The sequence below is a fragment of the Chamaea fasciata genome, unplaced genomic scaffold (assembly GCF_029207755.1).
Source record: "Chamaea fasciata isolate MVZ Bird 193981 ecotype frontalis unplaced genomic scaffold, bChaFas1.0.hap1 SCAF_3, whole genome shotgun sequence".
Lineage (NCBI taxonomy): Eukaryota > Metazoa > Chordata > Aves > Passeriformes > Sylviidae > Chamaea > Chamaea fasciata.
Window position 1 is genome coordinate 41,827,754 of NW_027094088.1, and position 18,051 is coordinate 41,845,804.

At 41.4% G+C, this 18,051-nt stretch overlaps 1 protein-coding gene across 13 annotated transcripts in view; it reads right to left on the reverse strand.

The window, feature by feature from the left end:
• The window catches only part of TRIM67 (tripartite motif containing 67), a 34,792-nt gene that overhangs the window by 13,806 nt on the left and 2,935 nt on the right, over positions 1-18,051 (reverse strand). For 8 of the 13 annotated variants that reach the window (XM_066180432.1, XM_066180431.1, XM_066180440.1 and 5 more), the window contains 4 exons: positions 14,645-14,740; positions 10,726-10,848; positions 9,370-9,480; positions 7,033-7,186 (listed from right to left, as the gene is read on the reverse strand). In XM_066180432.1, coding sequence (XP_066036529.1) covers positions 7,033-7,186; positions 9,370-9,480; positions 10,726-10,848; positions 14,645-14,740 — 484 coding nt within the window. Of the gene's footprint in view, positions 1-7,026; positions 7,187-9,369; positions 9,481-10,725; positions 10,849-14,644; positions 14,741-18,051 lie in introns of all 13 variants that reach the window. The other 5 variants (XM_066180437.1, XM_066180434.1, XM_066180433.1 and 2 more) reach the window with 3 other exon arrangements.

Sequence of the window (18,051 nt, forward strand, 5' to 3'; positions counted from 1 at the left end):
CCTCCTTCTCGCTCTAGTTTTTCATCAAAAATACCTTGGATATGTTAACTTTATGGCAACCACACTTAAACTGTTGAAGCAAATTGTTCCATTTGCAAACTTTATCTAAATCCCATGGTTCAGGTAGGAAAAGGAACTTCTGCATCACAGGAGACTCATCATGGAAATTACAAATGCAAAGTTTTCTACCAACATGCCTTTTCGGTAACTTGCTCAGAAGAAACACCAAGAGACTGTTTACCAGACCAGCATCTTAAAAATAAAAAGAAACAGAGTAAAACATTCAGCTGTGTCTCTGTGGGAAACCGACTCTATCCAACCTCTCCTAAAGACAACTACGCTCTCACTGTTCACTCTTTGCTGGCAATTATAAAGTGAAAATTTAGTCTTCTCGATAGACCTGGCATGCATCTTATGCACTGTTGAAACCATAATGTTTAAGTAGGATGCAAGCGATGCAGAGAGCCTGCCTGGTCTTCTGCCCAAGGCTAAATTTCGCCATTCAATATCTCAATATCATTTCTGCTGAGCTCAATCATGTCTTAGAAGAAACTGAGTGCTTTGAGAATTCATTGGCTTCACAATATCAGTTTGCTTTTCTTTTATCTACTCTGCTTTGACCCTCTAGTTTATTCTCCTCCTTCTGTCTGCGTGAGAGCTAAGCCCTTGAGCTGTTCCTTTCGTCCTATTTTACGTTTCTGGATAAAAGAGGACTGTTCATGTTCTGTGTACCAAGCAGACTGTGGGAAAATGGATGCTACTGTGTGACAGGGCTGAGGCTTCACCCCCACTTTGGAAGTGACATGAAAGTCAACATCACACTTGTGATAAACAGTGCAGAAGCTACCACGGCTTTCCGCTGGCATTATCCATCACCACAGTGAACGCAGATGGTTGGTAGCCCAGAAGAATGAAACAAAAGAGCTTTATAAATTAGCTCTTGAAGGTTTTTCTGTGAAAAGGAAGCCTTGTTCCTATTCCTTGATATTTAAGGATGATTCAGAGGGTGTCATAAATAAAAACCTGCTTGTATTCTCACATGGAAAGTTCAGACTTTTCTCTAGGAGACACTGTGTCTGGAGAAGTCAGAGAAATGTGACAGGAGCCAAAAATCTGAAAATGAGGAATTCAGAGGTAATGGGATTTTTTTAGGTGAAGCATTTTAAGTTTAGAGTTTTGTCTGTGTTTGTTAGCCTGAGTATTCCTGGTGACTGACGAGCCTGGGAGAAGTGGGTCTATCAGCCATCCACACTCCTGCCACTTTTGCTAGCTGGTTAGCCTTCCCAGGAGGCATTTGTCTGGTCTGCCCCATTTCTGAGACTCGTCCTGGCAAGATTGGATGAAAACCTAATTTCTGAAGTTTATAAGATGCAAAATAGACCATGCCCCTTCACCTCTGAATAAACCACTAACCTTTTCAGCCTCTGGAAAAAAAAACAACTCCTAACTCCTAGGAACGCTGATAGGAGGCTTTCAGGAACTGTTCACGTAATGCACAATCAGAATTTTTGGGGGAGGGTATATTTTTTACAATTCTCTTTTAACTATGTAAACAGGAATGCTGTCTAGGAATAAAATGTTTTCATCCAGTAGAGTGCTGTTGTTCCCACTTCCCAGTGGAAGTGTGAATTTTGGCCCAATGTGTGAGAGTTTCATTTTATGGGGAAGTGCCTTGTCTTCTTTAATGTGTTGCTGGATAGTTAAGGCTTTGTGAGTAATCCATATCAGCCTCCTGCTCTCTTTGAGTCAGCCTGTGGCCTGAACGGCACACCTCTTCTGAAGGAGAGGCAGGAAGCTCCTGCCAAGCACCTGTGCAGCTTTGCTGCATGATGCTTTCTGTGACTGCCCTCCTGCTTCCTCCACTGGATGTGGATGGGCGGAGATTTGCCTTGATCTCAAATTCCCTATGGAAGAAGAAAAGATGAACACTTGTAAACTCACAGGAAAGTGCAAAGTGAGTTGAATAATCGGGACACTGGTATACAGTTCACAGCAAGCAGCAATGGAATAGGACTAAGAAAAAAATACAGGCTAAGTGCCAGGGAAAAAAAAGGCTCAGATGTTAAATTACAGTTCTGTCCCACTTCTTGACCAATTTAAAGTTCTCAAGAGATTTTTTGAAGGAAAATATTAAAAATATAAAGGGAGAAATTATACTGCATTGGCACAGAGGGACTTATTAATGAGTCTGAATGATGTCTTGCTATTTTTAAAGTGCTTCATGCAGGTCACTGTTCGATAACAAATTCGACCCTGACTGATGTCTCTTGTCAACTGAGCAGTTCCCAAAACATATTGCTCAATGTATCTCACAGCTGATCAGGGTAGTCCCCTCACAGGGTACAGTAGGGCTGCTCTGAGATGTTGTCTTTTGTCCTCTCGACAAGCAAGTGGTGCAATGGTGTCATCCACCTTCCCAGACTAGTTTGTAAAGGACTAAATGCACCAAAAGAGTGGGACCTCCAGAAACACAAAAACTTTGACTTCCTCCAAAAGTGCAGTACGGCCCTGGAATAGCCTGATTCAGTGCTGTAGCAAGTGCCTCACAAACAGCATTATGAGAGAAGGAGAGACCACAAGAAGCTGAGTCCATGACACAGAGCAGAAAGAACCAGAGGTAAAGCTTAAGGTGAAACAGTTGTCCTTTAATTGTCAGGGCTGTACAGCTTATGCCTGGAGAAGCAGAGATTTGTGGCAGATGTGTCTGGGGAATCTTCATGGTTTGCAGAGGAGGGAAGGAGTCACTCAGGACATGGAGAAGGCGTATATGAATGGATGTTCAGAGGTGGTACAGAAAAGTAGAGTAGGTATATATTTTCCTATTTTGTATGTAGTCCTGTTTTTCAGCCAATCAAGACTGCATGCCAGTTACAGCTGTGTGAACAAAACAAACCCGGAACAAGCATTTGACTGTGCCAATAAACTGAGAATATGTGAAGTACACATCAAGCCAGGCATCAGAGGACAGGAATTTTGTGCCAATGCACTCAGTAAAAGCAACAGAGAGAAGAAAACGTGGACAGAGAAAATTATCTGGGAAAGCTCAAAATGCCAGCAACTACAAGAGCTGTGTGAGTGTCTCTCGGGTCAGTTGGCCCAGGGAGTGTGGGACTCAGTGAGACCCTTTGGTCAACACGACTGCCTAAGCATTACTTCTGCACCTATCACATCTCTGCACATTTAATTTGTTCTTAGATTGCTTCTTCTTTCTGTAAAAAAGAAAAAGAGCCCTATGACCTTTATTTTTTGAGATGAGCTTTAGATCTGTGCTTATAAGTAATGTAGATGAACATGACATCGAAGCAAATGTAATGTGATTTATTACCATTTTCATTCTTCTTTGTCTAACACAGTGAATCAATGTTTACTTAGAAGCATGCTTTCACTCTAAATGACCCATTCAAGTTCAATGAGGTTGAATGAGGCCAGAGTTTGAAAAAAAACCCAGAAATTCAGTCATGTACTAAGCACTGATAACATTAATACAGATATTACATTGCAAAGCTTTTGGGGAAAAAAACAACTTACAGTTGGAAAAGCTATGCTTGCCCTGTTCTCCTAGATCTCCCCAAAACTTCCTTTACAAATCATTGACATCTTTAATGCCAGTGCTTTAATGCTAATGCTTTAATGTTTTAATCTGCTCTTGTCTCAGCCAGTAAAATGAGTTAATAACATTCACCTCAACACCAACATTTGGCAAAGATTGATAACTTGTTGGTGTGCTGGCGTAGGTAGGATTGAAGAAAGATGAGCAGATGTGAAGAGTCATTCACATTTTTTCTTTGTGAAACTGGATGCTCAGAAATATGCAAGTCACAGAGTCACAGAACAGGTCAGTTTGGAAGGGACCACAGAGGGTCATCTGGTCCAGCCTACTTGCTCAAGCAGGGACATCCTACGGCACCTGGTACAGGATTGTGTCCCTATGGTTCTTGAATACCTCCAGTGAGGGAGACTCCACAACCTCTCTGGGCAATCTGTTCCAGTGCTCATGATCATAAATAGCAAAACATCACCATGCAACTGCAGTTTGTCCTTACAGTCAGTAAAGTGATGTTCCCAATTCATTTGGGTGCTCGCTCCTGAATTGCTGAGTTGATTACTCTGTGATACCTATATTTCTAGATGCAAGACCACTCTGCATGAGAAAATGCAAGTAGTGCATCTGAAGAAGTGCAAATCATGCCTGGCAAGTTTGGTGGCCTTCTATGATAGAATAACAGCAGTGGCAGATGAGGGAAGAGGATCTGGTGTCACCTACCTGGACATGTGCAAAGCATTTGACACTGTCCCCCATGACATCCCTGTCTCTAAAATGGAGAGACAAGAATTTTAATGGATGGACCTCTCAGTTGATAAGAAATTGGCTGGATGGCTGCACTGAAAGAGTTACAGTCAATGGCTCGATGTACTAAGTCCATCTCCAGGGCCCCCAACATAGGAAGGACATGGAACTGTGGGAGTAGGTCCAGAAGAGGGACACAAAGGTGATCAGAGGGCTGAAGCACATCTCCAGTGAAGACAGGCTGGGAGAGCTGCGGTTGCTCAGCCTGGAGAAGACTCCAGCGAGACCATATCTGTGGCCTTCCAGTACCTAAAGGGGTCTACTAGAGAGCTGGGGAGGGAGTTTTTACAAGGGCACATAGTAATAGGACAGGGAGAATGACTTCAAACTGAAAGAGAGAAGCTTTAGATTAGGTATTAGAGGGAAGTCTTTGCTGTGAGGGTGGTGAGGCACTGAAACAGGGTGCCCAGGGAAGCCGTGGATGCCCCATTCCTGGATGGGTTCAAGGCCAGGCTGGACGGGGCTCTGAGCAACCTGGTCTAGTGAAAGGTGTCCTTGCCTGTGACAGGGGGTTGGGAATAGATGATCTTTAAGGTTCCCGTCCAACCCAGATAAGTTTACAATTCTAAAATAATGCAGAGTTGGTTGAGGTCATAGAAGTAAAATTTCAGAAAAAAAAAGGCCTAGGTGTCAGACTGAGAAGTTCAAATCAAAATAGACTTGCTATCATAAAGAGAAAAAGATATATACACATCTATATACTAAACAATCCCCAACACCTATGAATGTTAGCTTGGAACTGGTCAGTGGCTTGTTCTGCTTGGGCACACAGAGTTATGAAGGGGAATAATCCCTGATGCATCTTAAGGAATGGTGGCCAGGTTAACACCTTTTCCTCTATTCTTTGAGTGCTGTGTGCATGGTCACATTGTTTGTGCTCACCAACCTGTTGGGGCATGCAACAGATAAACCCTGATCAGGACCAAGACAGCTCAAGCAAAAGCCCTCCCTGAGGGCTAACCCTGACTTTGGGGAACAAAGCCCAAGGGTGGAAGCTCTGCACAGGGTTGGGCTGCAAAAGTCCTGTCTTCTTCTCTGCTCCTCAGATTGTGTCTAACTCAGTACCAGAGCTTCCCAGCCATCCTATGATAAATGACAGCATAGCAGATAACATTATCTTTCATAAAGCACAAGTGAATTTGGCTCAATTAAAGTTTTGTAAGTCTTCAACCTTAAAGCCAGGTGAATGTCCACAAGCCAAATACCGAAGTTGCTCTCACCTCAGGTAACCTGTGGTTAATTAGCAATCTATGTGACTAGTTTAACTAATTTTTTCATATGTTTGTAAAGGACAGTGGTGGGAGATTAGTATTAAATGTATTTCACAATAAATATGGCTAGCATTAAATATAAACTGATTTTAAAAAGACAAGTGCAGACAGCACTCAGAGGAGTTTTATCAGTGATGTTCCTTCTCTCTTGACTCCACTCGCCTGTCTGGCAACATTTCAAAGGAGCAGTTCACAGATGTTTATTGAATAACTTTAACACAGCCTGTTTATGCCAAGATGCAAAGCATTCTTGGTGATCAGACTCTGGCCTTTAACTGTTTGTACACTGTTTCTCCACATAGCTGCCAAATTACCCACCCTAATGACCTCATCTTGGGAGTCTTAGATGGAGAATTAGGCCCATAGAGAACACATAAGCTGAACAAAATTCTTTTTGATTGCTCAAAACAAACAAAAAAAAAAGCACATCTGACATCACTACACGAATATCCTTAACTCATTCACTGACTTCTGGCAGCCTCTATCCTGTCACCCACATGCATAATTAAGGCTTGAATCACCACTGTGAGAAGCTAATGACATCATTCCCAGGGACCACAATGGCTTTCAAACCCAACTGTTCTACAGATCTATCTAATTCTGATGCAGTTCTCATCCTGCTCCACATAAACTAACCCCATTGCAAGCTCATGATGTTAATTTTCTTTCTTTTTTTATGTCAGTGACATGTCCTGTTCATCAGCTTCCTCTTTTAAATTCGTTTTTTAACCTCAGTTCCCTCTAGCTTGTCTACCAGAATTATCCAGATACCTGGAACCAAGGAATGGTATAGCCACGGAGCTCCCTCCCCCTTGTGTGGTATAGCCATGGAGGTAGTTTCCCTTTGTGAATCTCTTCCTTGTGATTTTTTTTATTAAGATCGACACTTTTTGCAGGACAGTCCAGATATGAGTCAAAGGTCAAAGGCTGGGGTGTTTTTTTTTCCCCCCGCTCGTGTGTGTATGTGTGTGTGTAATATTTATTTTCTACTTCAGCTGTTTCTGACAAGATAGGGGTAATCTTGAATTAACCATGATACCTTGAATTAACCACGTCAAACCTAGGAATGCTACAAAATGGCATGAAGTTTCATGCAGCTCATATCCTATTAACCTTCAAAGCCCTACTCTGAAGAATTTATCTTTACAATATTTTTAAGTGCATCTGGTATTTCTATCTGAGCTCGTTCAGCTCAGATAGAAATACCAGATGCACTTAAGGATTATACATACGAGGGGAGTACACCTTTCCAGGAAACACCCAGTAACCTGAATTTGCCTGAAAACCTTTTAAAACTATCCAGCAAATTCAAGCCATTCCTCTTTCCTCCTTTGGTATCGTCACACCTCCAATCACTGTTTCAACACATGCATGAAAAACAGAGAAAGGAAAATCATAAAAGCTCACCCCTACATTTCATCTGAATAAAATCCAGCTGGTGAATTGACTGCAGTAAAGGTTCACTATCCAGAGTCAAGTCAAACTCAGCAGATACTTTTGGCTCCAAAGCTCCTTTGACCCACTGTTCCTGAGATACCTGAACACGCTTGATTAAAGCATCCGAAATCTGAAAGACAGTACCAGGTTTATAAGGAAATGGCAGATGCAGACATTAAAAATGACAGAATGCCTGTGAGATACAGCACAAAGGAAACAGGATTAAGAAAGCAAAACAGACGAGATGGGATCTGGTCGTTTTGGGGTGAGGTCCATTTATGTTGCATCCTTTCATCTTGTCTTTTTAAGATAAATCTCATCTTAGGCTAGGAAAGTAAAAGCTGCATTTATAAAGCCTGTTAAGATTATGTTGTGTGTCATGCCTTTGAATGCCACATATAATTCTGTACTCTGTTCTCTGATCTACATGGTCTACTTTTGCTCTCCTGTTTAAAAAGAAGTTGCACAAATAGAGGCTTAAATGTTTGAGTCTCTCCATTCAGCAGAGATGATTCAGTGGATGAAAGCTAAAGGATTAAAAAATCAAATGGTAAGGAAGGTGTATATTACTCACAGTGAGGATGATAAATTGTCAGATAGATTTTCACATATATGATGGATTTTCTACAATTACATCCAAAGTGAATTTAATTTTTAAAGCTTTGCTCTATCTCAGCCCACAGACAATCAGACCAAAAGTCAAACTAAAATGATCACAACAGATTCTTCTGGAAGTTAAATCCTGACTCTGTGGAAATCAATTAATTCAACTGTCCTTGAGTTCAGTGAAGCTGCCATTTGGAAATCTGGAGTCCCTGACAGTAAAGTTCCTGTAAGTCACGGAGTAGATTTTCTTTTTCTGGGTATAACAGAGACAATTTTCCTTTGTTGCAGGAATTTGAATACTTTTCCTCATTACTTTTGCTGAGGACACTCCTGTCTGAGACCCTGCATCAAGAGCTCCTCATCAGTCTGCACAGTAGGTGGAGGAGTATCCCACAGCCTCCTGCAACCTTGGAATCACTTCCTGGGATGCTGGATCCCTTGGCCATGTCCCAATATCCTGAAGCAGGAGTAGTAGCTCTGAGTAATGCAGTGCCTGGGTGTCTGCTGGCTGTCTTGAAAGCATCATTAGATAAACCAGGAAAAACTAAAAACAAAAATGGGTTTGGTTTTATTTTTTTATAAATGGGTGCAGCAAAAACTGAAGCCACAAAAGTTACAGGGAAAGTAAGCTGGAAAGAAAGTAAAGCATGTATCTAGATAGCATGTAGGTAAGACCTAAAGGTTTTGTTTGTCCTGTAGTGTCCAACCAACAGCCTGTTAAAATCTGTGTAATCTTAACAGATTACAGAGATTTTAATCTACACCACACATTCCTCCCTCCTGCTTGAGACCAGACATGACAGTAACAATCAGTCTCGAATGCTAATAGGTTTAGGTTGGCTAATTCTCATCCTGTTTTTTAGGGATGCTCTGCATTCATGTGTGCAGGTCATTTTGTTTGATGTACCTTTCTTTTCCGGCAATGAATAAGGCAATAAAACTACTAGGGCAAAATAAAATAATTAATAAACATATTAAAATAAATTAAGCAAAGTAATTTATGGGAAAATAAATGTTATGTTATGTTTTGTCTCATCAATAGACACACTTCCACTGTTTGCACCTAAGAAACAATTTCCCACAAATTAAGGCAATTATTGGCTAGGCGATATTTTGCAAAGAAAAGGTACCTGGAGCTGCCACAGGTCTTGATGCAACAATCTCAGTGAAGCAAAGCTACATGCAAGCCCCTTCAGTCTAGATTTCCTTACAGGGGAGGTGTTGAAAGGAATCTTTTACATGGCAGAGCAAAGGGGAGAAGCACAAGGGGGAGAAGTACTACTCAGCTAAATCAATCAGAGAGCTCTGTGGGGCCCTTTGTTGGGTTTCTCAGATGAAAATAAAATAATATTCTGCAAAAAGCTATAATTAACTGCATAGCATCTTTCTCTCAGCCCAGAAGAAAGGGCTGGCAAGAGGAAAGACATCAGGAGTTAGAGGAGTGGTGTGACCGCTAGCTCCCCACCTCAGTCAGGGTGCAGCTGTTAAAGCCATTTCTTTGCTGGGACACTCAGGCAGTCACCAGGCTCTCTGAGTTTTAGACAGTACTTATAGGAGTTAGGTGAACCTGCCTTGGAGGTGGAAGGGGCTAATTAACAAAGTCACAGATTTTTAGACTTAGCTTTAACATCTTTTTTTTTGTTTGTTTGGTTTTTTTTGGTTTTTTTTTTGTTTTTTTCTTCCCCAGAACATTAGGAAGAAAAATACCTGTAAAAACCCAGAGGGATCATTTTCTTTGATAACTTCCAGGCAGTATTCCATAAGCCCTGTTGACTGGCGTAGCTTCAGTGTGCAGTGATTTATCTGGTCCCAAACAACCTGGAAAACAAACACCAGTACAGTTCTATGACTGCCTCAGCTTGCAGTGAATAGTCTAAAATTATTTCAGAAGAGACAAGGAATGGGAGAGTGTGTTAAATCTATGCTTAATTTAGCTGCCATATGGCCACTGCCGTATCTCCATCAGCTTCACTCACTTGCTCTGTATTGTAAATACCGATAATTAGCTTGGCAAAATGTTGTGCACAGGGAATCTCAATTTTCAGAGCAGATTAATTGCTCAAAGATTAGGCTTGCTTGGGGCAGAGAGGGCACAGAACATGTCTCTGCATTTGCAGAGTTCACATTTCCAGTCACACTTTCACTAACATCTGAGCTTTTAAAGAGTCCTTCACTTTAGAGGCAAACTGCTGGAGTGGTTTCTCACAGATCATACCCTAACATTCTCTTCACAATTTAGCATTGAATCTGCTCTGCTTAACACATTGCTGGAATTAAGAAATAAAACAGCTGCCTCACATTTTTTCCAGATCTGGCCTTGATTCTCCTGCTACATGGCTGTGGATTAGGTCTAAAGCACTGTGTTCTGTAGGACAACTTGTGACAGCAATAAACTGCAGAGTTTGCTGTGCTGTCAGCAGTATGTCCTAAGTGCTGGCCCTTGCTAAGCAAGCTGAATGCTGATCTCAGGTAGATATTGTTAACTGATACGTTAGATAATCCACTTCAGTTTTTCCTTCTGTCTTAGACACTTTTAATGTGAATGGCACTATAATACCTCAAAATCACATAAAGACCAGCATTTTAAGAAATGTGTCTATTTAAATGTTTCTTGACTGCCACTTCATTCAACCATTTTAGATTTCTTCTTGCCATCTCCTTTTACTGCACTTCATTAATATATTTTGAGTAGCTCATGTATTTCTGGAGGTGTCTTACATGAATTTAAAGGTTCAAGAAGATATCAAAATCACAACTGTTTACTTGGGCAGAAGGTCCCAAAATTCAAACCACACACAGGTTTCACTGGTAAGCATCTCTCAAAAGATAGACCCAAACCATCAGATAAATAAAGATTGATGGTCTGATTCAACAAACTGCTGAAGTATATCCATAATTTAATGTGTGCAGGCATAGCTCCATTAAACTGCAGAGCTGGAACCTGCTAAAGGACTTCAGAATTTGGTTACTAGGAGATTTCATGGTGTAAAGGGTTGGGGAGCTTGACAAAATACACCAGGTACCTATCAACAGCTGTGCTGAGCTGATGAGAGGAGTGCTCACCTTCAGCTTGTGCTCACGTTCCTTGGTGACCTTTGTGAGCAGTTTTGCCTTTTGCCGTGTTAGCGCGTCAACCAAGGCATCACACTGGGCCACGAGACAGGCTTCGTAATCCAGCCCATTCTCCTGCAACAAGGAGAGTCTTCCCATCAAAGAAAGCATAGTTTGCAGCTTAAGCTATTGCTCATACCTGCTTTTCTGTTCAGAAAAGGTTTTCTTTCAAGATTCTCAGGGTTTTTGTTGCCTTTCTGATTTCATTACAGCTGTACCAGTAATAGCTGCATGCTATAAAATGAAACGGTAAGATGCAACACCACAAATGGTCTTATTCAAAACCTTGATTTACTGGCACTTTCCAGACAACAGATGTAGTGCAACATAATGGAAATGCTAAATGTAACATACACAGTGCATACATACAGGAGAGGATTCTGCTCCAATCTGTTTTAATTATCCCTCTGTAGCAACTTTGAAATCACTGGCTCTGTACCACAGCAATTAGAACAGAATTATGGACCAGAATCTGGTCTACTGGCTTATTACAAGGAAATTAATGAGGTACAAAGCCTTAAGGTTTGTGTGTTGCTTCTAGTACTTTTTTTAAAATAGTAGCACTTGGCAGTGAAGCTCTATACTTGATTAGCTTTTTAAAAAGAGGCAAGTTTCTGTTCACATTCTGGTAAAATTCTTTGCTAGGCAGAAACCAGCATGAGGTATACAACACTGAGCCTTTAGTAGGGTCTGGGAACAATTTAGTGTTACATAAATCCCTGGAACTGCTTTTGTAGTACCCATTCAAAGGAAGACTCTCCCTCACCTCCTCTTCTCATGAGACTAGAAGGAGAAAACTTTCAAGCTCCTCTTCCAAGGAGATGTTTAGGTGTGCTATCAGCTTTCCTCCCAAATACCCCAATTAAATAAAAAAACCAGCCATCATTAAATGTGAGAATATTTTAAACATGTACTGGAGGAGAAGCACTCTTTCCTAAGCCCTTATAATCCCCTAACTCATTACTATCTCTTAGCTCTTTTGCTTTTCTCTTACTTTCTACTCATTTGCTTTGCTTCTTTATTTTGAGTTCAAAATTTTCAGCACCGTACTCCCCTTCCCCCATTGTGACCCGTGCATCCCATTCTCCAGCTGATGGATGCAGGGTCAGTGCTCCCAGAGAAGCCCCCACCGTAGCCCTAGACCTGCCAGCGAGATGTGGGCGGGGGTTTATCTGGTGGTGGGCAGACACCAGACGGCTCCGCTCCTGCTCACAGGTTTGTCTTAGACTCTTCCTGTTTGCGTCTCTCCCTCCTCGGCTTGTGTCACACCCAGCTCCCCCTTCAGCCCATTTCCATCCCGTTACTCTGGAAGTGCTGGGTTGTGCACAGAGCCTGAGTCAGTCGGTGGCTGCAGTGCATCATCTCTCTCCTCATTTTCTGCTCACACATCAAACGGGGTGTTTGGCGCTATGCCTCCTTCAAGTGAGAAAGTATGAAATTGTTACAGCAGATGGGAAAATGGGAAAATCAGATCATGAAGCAACGGGGAGAAGCAAGGAAGCAACAGGAGCAATGAGGAACAGGCAGTATCTGAAAAGAAAAGACCAAGAGATATAAAAGTGACCTCAGAGAAGAGAAAGGCAGGAAAAAAAAGAGGGGGGAACAACAGATCTGCAAAGCAGGGAAAAGTAGATTATGAATTTGAAAACTGCCCCAGGTAAGATAAAAGCATGGTTCCTGGTAGCTCTGGCAAGCTCAGAGAGGAGACAAAGACTGTGGATGGCTGTCTGGTCTGCAGTGCGTTGACACAGGATAAAAAATTAATATATTGCTTACTCCTCTGTGTAAAAGTATTACTAAAATACATTTTTGCTGAGGGGTAAATGTCCATATGTGAGTGTGGCAACCATAATAAGATTCCTGCTGTAAATAACCTGCTCTGAGATATGTGTGTCTGGCTATAAACCTATGAACAAAGGCTACATCGGTTCCCCCACAAAACAACGGTACAAGAACTATTTTTTGTCCAAATGTCAAAAGGCACAGATTGGCTCATGACACATCTAAACTATTTCCCCTTGGCGAAATGTGGCTGTAACAAACCTGACTCCCAGTAGCATTCCCTGGTATGTGCTATCATCAAAGGCTGCTTGACCATTGCATGAGAAGAGTGCAATTTGTCAGGAGAGAAAGCCATTCCAGGGAGCTCCTTAAGGGTTAAAGTGTGTGGGTGATCATCTTGGAGCCATGCCCCAGCTTTCTTTTACTGAGGAACACAATATGCAGCTGATTAGTCCTGCTGTTTTGGTTTGCTGAAATTTGATGTTTCACTCAGGCTCAGCATGAAGACTGGCTCAACACATGAGGGTCAGATTCAAGTTTGTGCCCAGACTTGGCAAAATGTTAGAGGGTATAATTTCCCCTCTTGAGCTCTCCTCTAGCATTTCAAGCAACAAGCAGCATCAAATAATTGGCTTGGTCTTTTGATCCAACTGTAGCAGCTCCCTTATGCAGAGCAATTTGGCAGTAATTTTATTGAAACACATTAAAGGATTTTACAGCATAGTCATAAATAGTCATAATAGGCCACTTCTAGGTTTCAGGAGGGAAAAATACATTTGTAATGGAGCTAGATGACTCAAGAAAGATTGGTGATAGACTACTGTTTTGGATGGTCTATCTCATCCTAAAATAGCTGTTCATATCTATAGGAAGAAGTGCTCTCTAGAGGTGCCTGTCTTTTCTCCTTGGACAGTGAAAAAAGCTAGCTGAGCTACATAACTGTTAAATGGGTAAGTCAGCTGAGAGAAACCTCACACTACAGCCAAAACACAGCACATTACAGGTGCCAGTCAGTGGCTTTGCACTGGTTTCTTTCAGTTAAATGTCCTTTAATTTTACCAGTTTCTCATTTTGCTGTGTTCCCTTCCCCATGTGGCCATGGCAGACTGTGAAGGTGGGTAGTTAGGCTGCCCTGAGGCAACCCAAGAGCTTGGGCAGCTCTTGTGCTAAAAATTCATCCTCTAGGGTTTTCAGTGGCATACTTTAATGAATAAATTATAAACTTTTTGAACTTCTGCTTTGGTTTTCTGTTGCTAACAAGCGCAGGACTTGTTGATGAAAGATGAGCAAGCAGCAGAGTGGGCTACTGAAGAGCAGATGATGCATATCCCATCGCTGTAGACACTATGCAGCTCAAATCAGAGTGGCACATTTCCAGGTACACTCTGCAGGGAGAGAAGGACCTTGAGGATCATCTGACCTCCAGCACTGATGAGTCTAAATCTGATGGAAATTAAGGCTTATTTCATTTTGGGTTTGTGCCCTCAATTACTGCACTCACTATGAGCTCTTTTTCTGACTATTAAATCTGGACAATTACAGGCATGAAAATAACTTACGCTCCAATAAATGACACATTGATTTAGAAGTAGTTACTTTTTTTTTTTTTAGTAGAATATTCCTGCATTTTTGAGTATATGTAGGACATTCCTACAAGTACTCTAATGGGCAGGTTGACTGGATTTTTTGCAGAAATTAGTGCATTTTTAGAAAATGTAAGATGAAAAGCTAACAGCACATTTGGAATGTGTTAAAATGAGAATTTATCCTAAATGCCGAATTCAAGCAATTGCAGTCATGGGAGGAGCCTAGAAGCATGACTAATGGATTCAATCAAACACTAATCAACACAGCTCAGATGTCCAGTATTGAGTATCAGCTTTTTGCAACAAACAGCACACAATCTAGAAGCTAAAAGGGGCTTGCAGGCATTATTTGATGAATAATTTTACCTAGAAAATCCATTCACGAAAGGTCAGATGATTCCAGGAAAGATGAGAATAGCACAGGAGACAAAGTCATCAAATAAATTATTCACTCAGTTCTATTGATTACTGTATTATCAAAACAGATAATATTCTACAGTTACCTGGATCTGCTGCAATAAATTTTTCAGCTGAACCAAAAATTCTTTAGCTTCCTTTGCTTTATCCGAAACACCATTTAAAGCCTGAGACAGTTGTGCCTGCAAGGGAGAAAAGAGGAGGAGAAAAACCAAAAAGTTAGTGATAAAATGCAAATGTTTTTCTTAGTAATCCTTGGATCTGATGATTAATAATGTGCTAAAAGGCTTACACATATTCTTAATTCCACGAAGTGTTTGTGCCAGAATAGTCAAGAATTTTACTATAATCAGATTTAATGAGGGTGAAATATGCATGTGGGGGCAGTCAAGTATTGTGTCTGCACATTCCACTTTATTGCAGCAACTTGGAAAGTCAAAACACCTTTTTGTAAGACAGCTACCCACACGTATAAGGAGGTAGTAGTCTTACACTTACACAGTAGCATCTGTCATGCTGAAAAATCCCCAAGTGCTTTCCGAAATGACACTTCTTTTTCTTCCAAGTCTGAAATCTTTATAAATGTGGTAGATACTACCAAACCTGAGATAAACTAGGACTTTAAAGACAAATTCACCTTCTCAGACTCCATAGTAATGTCCCTTTGGGGCTCCAGCTTCCTGTGCTCCAACTCAACAAACAGGTGAATGTTTCTGCAAAAGTTGGAAAAAACCTTTTCTCTAACTTTTGGCCAGTAAGGCACATAGAATATGTCTTTTTGAAGTCCACACTCTAGGCCTAACCTTCCTTTTCCTCAGCTAACAGCTGAGATCTCAGAACCAGAGGCTTGTGGATGAATTTTGAGGACAGGAAGGAAGGAATGCTTTTGCCCCTGACAGACCCATTGATCCATTCTGGGGGTCCCAGTGCCCTGAGCTGGAGGATCATGACTGTGAGAATGATCAGCTCTCAGTCAACCCCAAATTTGTGCAGAATTTTCTACTCCAGATGAATCCCTGTACGTCTGTGGGACCCTATAGGATTCACTAAGTGTACTCAAAGAACTGGCTGATGTCATTGCGAGGTTCTCTGGGATGGAGCAACTCTGGATATATGTAAGACTGGGGAACAGGAGGCTGGAAAGTGACCCTTGAAAGCACATTAGTGCTAAATTCTAAATGAGAATATGCTTTACAAAATTCATTCATAACGAATGTAAAGGGAAGACACATGACTATGCCTATTTCTCAATATTTGAATCTTTGCTTTTCCCTACACAAACCTTCGCAAATGCACAAAAACCTGAAATGATGATGTTTGATATTAACACCACGGGAAGCCACAGAAGCAAACTCCAGGTTCATGAAAGAGTCTCTGTTTTCTGCCAGATCAGACAGTCAGGACTTGAGGTCAGCTCTACACAGGCTGATCATGTTTGCCAAAGCCTGAAGCCCACTTTTTTTGATCATACTTTCTGCTCCACTCACAGGGCACATCTGAGCCTTTGATTTCTCGAGATGACACAGAACAAGGTGAAAGCAGCACATGACAAAGCAGCTGGAGTGTGAGCAAGAAAGAAATAAGTGGCAGAACCATTATATTCTCTGTCATTGACTGTCCTGACCAAATTGTCCCAGGGAGTCAAGGGTTCCTTTCTTTCAAATCAAAACCAATGGCTGGTCCCTACAAAAGTAAAATTTCCACTTTCCCAACATCTGCCCCACCTCCCAAAGCATCTCAAAGTGCATTTCACCGGATCAGAAGAGACAAAAGCAGTATGTGGGCATCACAGCAGCTGTAGAAAACCACCACAGACAAATTGTAAGCAGGATATATACCAATGGCAATCAGCACAGTCACTCCTGGCTTGTGGCCCACTCCCATCAGAGAGCTGCAACTCTCAGAAACTCAGCCATGTCACTGTCTAAAGGGCTCATAAGCAAATTGATCTGTTCATTAAAACCTGTGGTTGCATTAACTCTGCTGCAGCATGAAGCCGAGTAGAAGACCAGATTTCCATTTGTGAAACACACTTAGAGATAATAGCTTTGTTTTTCCAAGCATTTGTAAAAGATACCTTGCAAATCAGAGGAATTTAGTCATGCATTTCTCATTAAAATCAAGTGGAGCTACATGACTAAGCCCTCAGTAAACCAACCAAGCAATAAAAAATGCCCTGTACACCCAGAGCAATCTTTCATACCACTGGAAAATTTATTGTAAGTCAAACTGAGATGTAACAGGCTCCACTGACTGGGACAATTAATAACTCTTGACAAATGGTGTTCTACCATTTGGTGGAACACCAAAGGAACACCATGGTGTTATCTTTACTTTAATATCTGGTCTTGAAAACAATCATGTGAGGATTGATACAATCCTCAATTGATGAGTTGGATACCAAGTTTCTATTTCCATCCATTACAGGAACACAGAGATCACAAGGGTAAGTAATTAAATCCTGATGGGCAGGGAAGACCTCTGATTTTAGAAAATGAACCAGATAATGGCCATGTCCTTTTTCAACCAAACACTTCATGCTCATTTAGCTTGCCATCCCTCCATCTCTCTTTAGCAGCAGATTGACTATTGATTAGATAAGCTTGTCCTGGTGTTGAATTCTCATAAAGCCCACATGTTTTTGGGAACACAAGTCTTTAGGTCAGGAAATAAAAGCAGGCATGTGGACTCCTACATTTGCCTGCAACTCCCTGCCTGCCTGCCCTTCACAGACCTATCCAGCTGTGGGTGTTTTCAGCATTTTGGCACATATGTATAGTTAACCCTTTAGAATGGGTAGAGTTGAAATGTGTCCCCCACCATTCCTCACATTCACAAGTCTGAAGTCCTACCTAAATGTGATTACCACTGTACTTGCTAGGAAGACATGAAAGGATTAAACTTCAACAGAAAACTAAGAGTTTTTCTTTACAATTTTGAACTGCTGGTCCAGACGCGCTTTTTAGGCAAGTGAATATAATGAAGTACAGCTAAACCAGGCGATTTTCATAGATTTGTGCCATTGGAGCCTTGTTGTTATTTTGCACCAATTTAACTTTCTCTGTAGGAGAAGCTACATGCAGCAGTGCAATGAGGAACCTGCACCACTAACAGGGGCCAACCAGCCCAGTATAACTTTGGTATCAGCAGTACAGCTGAGGGTAAGTGCACATTTTTTTGCATGGTCCGCAGCATGGCCTGGACAAGGTTATATACTCTGTAATTTCCCACTAGGTCACTGTACAAGGCCCAGACAAAGGAGGAGCCAAACAAAGGGCTAACACAAGGAAGGCTTCTTCTGAACCCTTTCAGCTGCCTCTACCAGCTACCCTGGAGCATCTGGAGAGAACACATAAACCTTAAATTATGTTTGGCATACCAGTAAATGTACGTAATTTATGGTTTGGCCAAAGTAACTGCAGGTAATAAACTTGCAGAAATTGCTGTATCAGAGAACTGCTTCTAAGCAGAAGTATCTAATTCCAAAACAATT